Genomic DNA, 7,500 nt, shown 5'->3' on the forward strand with positions numbered 1-7,500 from the left:
AACATGTTTGAACCAATGTTTGAATTCAAGAGTTTAACTGAAAATTAGGTTTAGGGTATAGGATAGGGTATAGGGTAGGGCATAGGGTAGGGCATAGGGTAGGGTATAGGGTAGGGTATAGGGTAGGGTATAGGGTTAGGGTATATGAACAAAAGCAGTTAATAAAATAAAAAAAAAAGCAGTTACTTTTTTTCTTCCCTAAAATTACATTGAAATTAAATGACAACGATAACAAGTATAATGCATATGATATGACACTGCAATACACCATCATAGCTTGCACACATATCACACACACATACAGACACAGACACAGACACACACACACACACAGATGTATGTGTCCTCAAGTGAACGCTTCTCAAAACTCCAGTCAGGTGAATCACTGCAGAAAGGTTAAAAGCCGACGCAGTCGACTACTGCGGCAAATCCTACAGCCAGCACAGATCCAAGCGTGTCCAACAGGTCCACGCAGACACTCCGTGCGTGTTTTAACCTAAGGAGCTGACAGCTCAGATGGGGGGAAGGGAGAGGGCAGTTCAAACAGCACGAGCGTCGCATTCAGTACCTGGGCGAAAATGGACAGCTTGTAGAGATAACTCTGGTAACCCACTCGGACCATGGCCTCTCGCAGCATCGCACGGCCACACACACACACACACACCCTCAGACACGCACACGTCTGACTGGCTTAAAGCTTCAAAACAAACCAGGTCCTCAGGTCTCCAAAGTGAGCATTAATGAACAGAAGTCAGGGGTCAATTTATACCCCTGTGCTTTTCCTTTCCCCCCCCGCCCACACCTCCCCCAGGCTACGTTTACAATCTTCTACCACTGTCGGCGCTTTTCACTCTCTGTTAGCCGTTGCCACGGAGACAAGATGAGGCTGCCTTTGATTGGCTCTTCCTCGAGGGCAATCGTATTAGCCGTCCGAGCGGATAGCCCAGACGTCCCTCGGGGGCCCGGGGCCCTTCCTTTGGTAGGTCAATCTTTCCTAACACACCTGGTTCCTGTCTGGGTCTAGTACATCACTGCTCTTTTTATCCTCCACCTGACACTAAATATTGTCGTCCCTAGTTCCTAGGCAACCACAGGAAAGCCCTCTCCTTAAATCGAATCAAACCGAACGACGTTGGCCAATCTATGCTTCATTTTAGACTTGGTTGGTTGGAAGTGTGCCCGAGACACACAAATGTGCCTGAATTCTGCATCCGCGTACATCGGCGACACACTTGGCCAGCACTTTTCAGCAGAACGACAGTTTGCTTGATGAGAGCCTGAATTTCTTTCTCTTGGCAGGTAAGAGCTGGAGATGGAGAACGGTGAATAGCCAGACGCTCGCTACAAAGAGTATGTGCCGTATATTTTATGAGCTGTTCAGCATTAACAACACTTAGAACACAAGTGTTCAAGCTCAAGGGCTTTGTCAAACACACACACACACACACAAACACAATAACAGAGACAGAGAAAGAAAGAGAGAGAGAGAGACAGGGAGAGAGCGAGAGTTGAGGTAGGGAGAGAAAGGGAGAGAGAGAGAGAGAGAGAGAGAGCTTCAAGTGTATGACAAGTGTCCCACACACACACACACACACACACACACACCTCTTTGTCCGCCCCCTCCTCTCCTTCCTCCTCCAGGGTGAGGGCAGCCAGCTGATTGGCTCTCTGCTCCATCAGGTTGATATAACGGATCGGATTGGACAAGGCGTCGATGACATCTGAGAAGGATGGGAAAAAGGAATGGAAGAAATGCTTCCCGGTTCCACGGAACACTCGGAATGTAAACGTGGACATTCCGTGGATAACAATAATGGACGCGATGGACGATTTGCTCACCGGCGAATGTATCTGGGACGTAGTCCTTGACTTCCAAGTAGACAAACAAGGCGGGCATGTTCAAGGACTGGTTCTTCTCGTTCCTGAGGCCGATGTAGCGGTATCCTGGAGGAGCGAGAGCAGGCCACGTTCAATGGAACAGAAACACCAAAACAACAGCTTCCGTTCTGTTCATCTTGCTACCATGCACACACATTGGAAACACACTCACAACCCAACACTTGTTCTCTGTTTTGCTACGTAGATATTCTAGGGAGGACAACTCATTTGCGCAAAGGGGTTGATGCATTCAAAAGGGGATTTTAAGAAGTGTATTCCTCCAGCAGCATAACACGCGGCGTCTCCAGCGATCAAACACAGATGGACAGGCGTGTCTGTCTGTCTGTATCTATTATTTTGAATTATTTTGAGCTAAACAGCGGCGAACAGTCACCTGGTCGGATGGCGGACACAGGGATGATGCGATGACCTATGACCTTTCCTCCTTCCTCAAACACCGCTATCCTCAGCGACGCTAGGGTGGGCAGCACGACCTGACGGACACACGACATCACTGGTTACATTTGGGATTACATTTTAGATTACATTTGGGATTACATTTTAGATTACATTTGGGATTACATTTTGGATTACATTTTAGATTACATTTGGGATTACATTTTGGATTACATCTGATCACCAGTTTTGTTATCTCTTTATCTAACTTTTCTAAATGACTTTTGATTCACATTTCAGTCATTCAGCACATGCTTTTAACTGAGGTCAATTGAAAGGCACAGGCAGAGACACACAAACACACGTACACACACACACACACACACACACACACACCCGCACTCAAATATAAAGCAATTAGAACATGCATTTATAGATGTGGACACCCACACCCACAAACACACACAAGCTCACACGTACATACAAATAATTGCACATGCTTGGATCAAAAGCAGTTGCAGGGTGCATGCAGAGACAAAGACACACACACACACACACACACACACACACACACACACACACACACAAACACACACACAAACACACAAAAGAACACACACAAACACACAGTGATTTGGACATACACTTATAGGGGCATGCAGAGTAGATTATTTTAAGTAAAAGTAAAGTCAAGTAAGTTAGTGCATTGATACAATACAATAGAGCTACAACAACTTTGTAAGTTGAATGAATTATTATTATTATCATCGCAACCAACAAAAATACTAAAACCTAAACTTTTACATTCTGAATTGAACACAAGGGCAATAACAACAAAGTGCTAAACATGGTTCTGAGAATCTGGAACTGGATGCAGAATCAACGCGTGGTTTTGTGTGGACAGAGCCCCGGCTGCGTCCCTCCACACAGGCAGGGGCGTCTTCGCTACATACAGTGTGAAGGGCTGATTATTGTTCCACGTCGACGAAACTCAAGGACCACGCAGATGCTTCGACGCAGTCGTGAACCTGTTTTGGGTCTGCGTCGGTTTTTTAGTGAGCGGACCAATCACAGCCCTCGCTGCTGCGTCGTCTCGACGCAAGGTTAACATTTCGGGAGGCGCACGCCCGGCCCCTTGCGGGTGGACGCAAGGAGGGTCCGCAGGGACGTAAACGGTCCGTAGACCCCCTTGCGTTGTGGGAACGTGGAACCATAATCAGCCCTCGACGCGACATCAGGCCACAGTCTGGTCGGGGGCTGACCTTCTTGAAGACGATGGGCTCCTCGTCCCACACCGGGTTGATGGCGTTGCCCTGGGACGTCTTGGTCTTGAAGGCTTTCCGCTTGGTGTCCACGGGCAGCCCGAACATGTCGATCTCCACATAGGTGCCCACCTTCTTATCGGACAGGAACTGGCCTGAGATGATCTGGGAGGAGGGTGGATACACACAGGAGGACACATGAGGGAGGGAGAGAGCAGGAGAGGGTTTTGTTGGGGGGTGTGTGTGTGTGTGTGTGTGTGTGTGTGTTTGCGTGTCAGCTCAGGAATATGCACGAGCAGCAAAAGCAAAAATGGCAAGTAAAAGACACACACAACCACCCCGCACGCAAACACGCGCACACCCACACACACACACAAGCTAGAAAATATACTATAGACTAGATACTAAGCATGGGAATGGGAATTAAGGTTCATTACAAATTGGACTTAAAATATTCAAGCAGATCAGTTGTGAGTATTTCACTTCTAAATTACTCATTTTCACTCTCGCAAACACACATACACAGAAACACAGACACACAGACACACACACACACACCTTCACGGACAGTGTGTTGGCGACGATCCCGTCCACGGTGCTCACGGTGAACGGGTCAAAATGTTTGTCCGGTCGCCTCATGAACTCCGGTTTCAACCGGTACCCACACTTCCCATTGTACTCGTACATGCCCAGGTTCAGCTGCATGGACAGGTCTGAGGGGGCGGGGCCACAACAGGAAATGCAAAAACTCATTACTCATTCATTTGTCAATACAATATATATATTTGAATGTTTTAATTAATGAGGTATGTTAATATTGGCATTCAAAGATGGCAGTATATGTACCGTTACAGTTCCCTTTAGGTTGAAGGCAAGATTCTAACATTTGGAAGCTTCTTAACACAATTACATTTTTTATATATTTAGCTAAAGAAATAAATAACTAGCTTACTAACTAGAGAATTAAACAATGAATAAAAATCATGTTATCTTGCACAGAGAACACAAATACATAATAATCATGTAATTTGTTTTAAAGAGAGAAAGGAAAGGCGTCCCACCAATGGTCTGGAAGTTGAGGGCCACCAGCTGGCAGCCGGCGTTCCAGAAGAGCTGGGGGTTGTAGTTCGACGAGTCCACCCGGGTGCCCTTGGGGTAGATCCTGCTGAGCTGCATCTTGTTGTACCTGGACGGGAGCGCGTTAAGGACCAACACACCCCCCAAGCACTTCTGGATGAGCTGTCCACAACACAGAGTACACTCGCGCCGTTGGAGTACCATTACGCAGAGGGACTACAAAAATGGCGACCACAGCTACCACCTCTACTACTGCTTAGCCTGTAACCAACTGAAACCCTGAGAAAGTCAGTATAGACTTCTGGCAGTAGTTTACTAAGATTTACAAATCCAATGACAGTCGCACAATTAGAAATTATATATATATATACAGTGGGGCAAAAAAGTATTTAGTCAGCCACCAATTGTGCAAGTTCTCCCACTTAAAAAGACGAGAGAGGCCTGTAATTTTCATCATAGGTAAACCTCAGCTATGAGAGACAAAATGAAAAAAAAAATCCAGAAAATCACATTGTCTGATTTTTTAAGAATTTATTTGCAAATTATGGTGGAAAATAAGTATTTGGTCACCTACAAACCAGCAAGATTTCTGGCTGTCACAGACCTGTAACTTCTTCTTTAAGAGGCTCCTATGTCCTCCACTCGTTTCCTGTATTAATGGCACCTGTTTGAACTCCTTATCAGTATAAAAGACACCTGTCCACAACCTCAAACTCCACTATGGCCAAGACCAAAGAGCTGTCAAAGGACACCAGAAACACAATTGTAGACCTGCACCAGGCTGGGAAGTCTGAATCTGGAATAGGTAAGCAGCTTGGTGTGAAGAAATCAACTGTGGGAGCAATTATTAGGAAATGGAATGCATACAAGACCACTGATAATCTCCCTCGATCTGGGGCTCCACGCAAGATCTCACCCTGTGGGGTCAAAATGATCACAAGAACGGTGAACAAAAATCCCAGAACCACACGGGGGGACCTAGTGAAAGACCTCCAGAGAGCTGGGACCAAAGTAACAAAGGCTACCATCACTAACACACTACGCCGCCAGGGACTCAAATCCTGCAGTGCCAGACGTGTCCCCCTGCTAAAGCCAGTGCATGTCCGGGCCCGTTTGAAGTTTGCTAGAGAGCATTTGGATGATCCAGAACAGGATTGGGAGAATGTCATATGGTCAGATGAAACCGAAATATAACTTTTTGGTAAAAACTCAACTCGTCGTGTTTGGAGGAGAAAGAATGTTGAGTTGCATCCAAAGAACACCATACCTACAGTGAAGCATGGGGGTGGAAACATCATGCTTTGGGGCTGTTTTTCTGCCAAGGGACCAGGACGTCTGATCCGTGTGACGGAAAGAATGAATGGGGCCATGTATCGTGAGATTTTGAGTGAAAACCTCCTTCCATCAGCAAGGGCACTGAAGATGAAACGTGGCTGGGTCTTTCAGCATGACAATGACCCCAAACACACCGCCCAGGCAACGAAGGAGTGGCTTCCTAAGAAGCATTTCAAGGTCCTGGAGTGGCCTAGCCAGTCTCCAGATCTCAACCCCATAGAAAATCTTTGGAGGGAGTTGAAAGTCCGTGTTGCCCAGCGAAGTCCCAAAAACATCACTGCTCTATCTGCATGGAGGAATGGGCCAAAATACCAGCAGCAGTGTGTGAAAACCTTGTAAAGACTTACAGAAAACGTTTGACCTCTGTCATTGCCAACAAAGGGCATGTAACAAAGTATTGAGATGACCTTTTGTTATTGACCAAATACTTATTTTCCACCATAATTTGTAAATAAATTCTTTAAAAATCAGACAATGTGATTTTCTAGATTTTTTTTTTTCATTTTGTCTCTCATAGCTGAGGTATAACTATGATGAAAATTACAGGCCTCTCTCATCTTTTTAAGTGGGAGAACTTGCACAATTGGTGGCTGACTAAATACTTTTTTGCCCCACTGTATATATATATATATATATAATTATTCCTGTCTGTAGTCTGGTCATAAAAACAAGGTGTCCATTGACATGCGGGTCAGACAACCAGTGAAACCGTTGCAATATCCACAAAGCCATGGGTGGGATTGAAACCCCCACTTGTAAAAAAAATTATGATATAAAATCAAAGTTTCATCCCAAGGTGTGTTGAGCTATAAAATCCTTCTGTAAAAGTCCCAATTCCAATTCCAGTCCAGCGTCCCCCCCCTTCCCAAAGGAGTGGTCCCTCTTCTGTACTCCTGCTCACGTCTCTGTCCCTTGGATTTGCGGTTGTAATCCCTTTGAGAATGAAACTGTGATCGAGCGCTGTACAAATAAAGTTGATTTGATTTGAAGGATACTCCACAAACTCCACCGGGCACTTGGTGAGCTGTTCCAGGGCCTTGGTCTCCACGAAGGAGGACATCTGGTAGCTGCGGTTCACCTCTGGGGACACAAACAGCAGCAACACTTACTTCTCAACCGCAGAGTCACAAGCTAAACGATTAGCCGTTTGTGGTAGTTCTGTTTTATTATGTGATGTTTTTCAGTATAAGCCTTATTAATGAATTTCACTAAGACTTCTTCGAGGTAACTTCTGAAGGTTGAATCTTAATCTTAACTTGAAACCTAAAATCTAAATAATTTAATCCTCAATTATGCAAATAACTGGGATTTTTTCGGGGAAAACAACAATGAAACAAAACAATGAAAAAAAAACAATGAAAATTGAATTATTAATACTTTGACCCTCGCCATTTTTTGCTCTTTTAAAATGTTGCGGTTGTATTCCATTCAAACCGCCTGGTCACTTTAACACAATCTGAGTGAAATACGTACTTTTGGAGCCCTCGAAGCTGTGGAACTTCACTGGCTGGATGTAGCTGACGAGGTTAGACATCTCTTCTGTCGCAAATGC

At 45.2% G+C, this 7,500-nt stretch overlaps 1 protein-coding gene across 4 annotated transcripts in view; it reads right to left on the minus strand.

Annotated features, from left to right (window-relative positions):
• The window catches only part of plcb1l (phospholipase C beta 1-like), a 133,516-nt gene that overhangs the window by 24,500 nt on the left and 101,516 nt on the right, over positions 1-7,500 (minus strand). For all 4 annotated transcript variants that reach the window (XM_079753138.1, XM_079753137.1, XM_079753140.1 and 1 more), the window contains exons 17-24: positions 7,422-7,500; positions 6,944-7,028; positions 4,598-4,722; positions 4,095-4,249; positions 3,537-3,701; positions 2,273-2,372; positions 1,840-1,944; positions 1,606-1,721 (exon numbers count right to left, since the gene is read on the minus strand). The exon at positions 7,422-7,500 is cut by the window's right edge and continues 18 nt beyond it. In XM_079753138.1, the coding sequence (XP_079609264.1) occupies positions 1,606-1,721; positions 1,840-1,944; positions 2,273-2,372; positions 3,537-3,701; positions 4,095-4,249; positions 4,598-4,722; positions 6,944-7,028; positions 7,422-7,500 (930 nt within the window). The remainder of the gene's footprint in view (positions 1-1,605; positions 1,722-1,839; positions 1,945-2,272; positions 2,373-3,536; positions 3,702-4,094; positions 4,250-4,597; positions 4,723-6,943; positions 7,029-7,421) is intronic.

This window comes from Pollachius pollachius, assembly GCF_949987615.1.
Source record: "Pollachius pollachius genome assembly, chromosome: 16".
Lineage (NCBI taxonomy): Eukaryota > Metazoa > Chordata > Actinopteri > Gadiformes > Gadidae > Pollachius > Pollachius pollachius.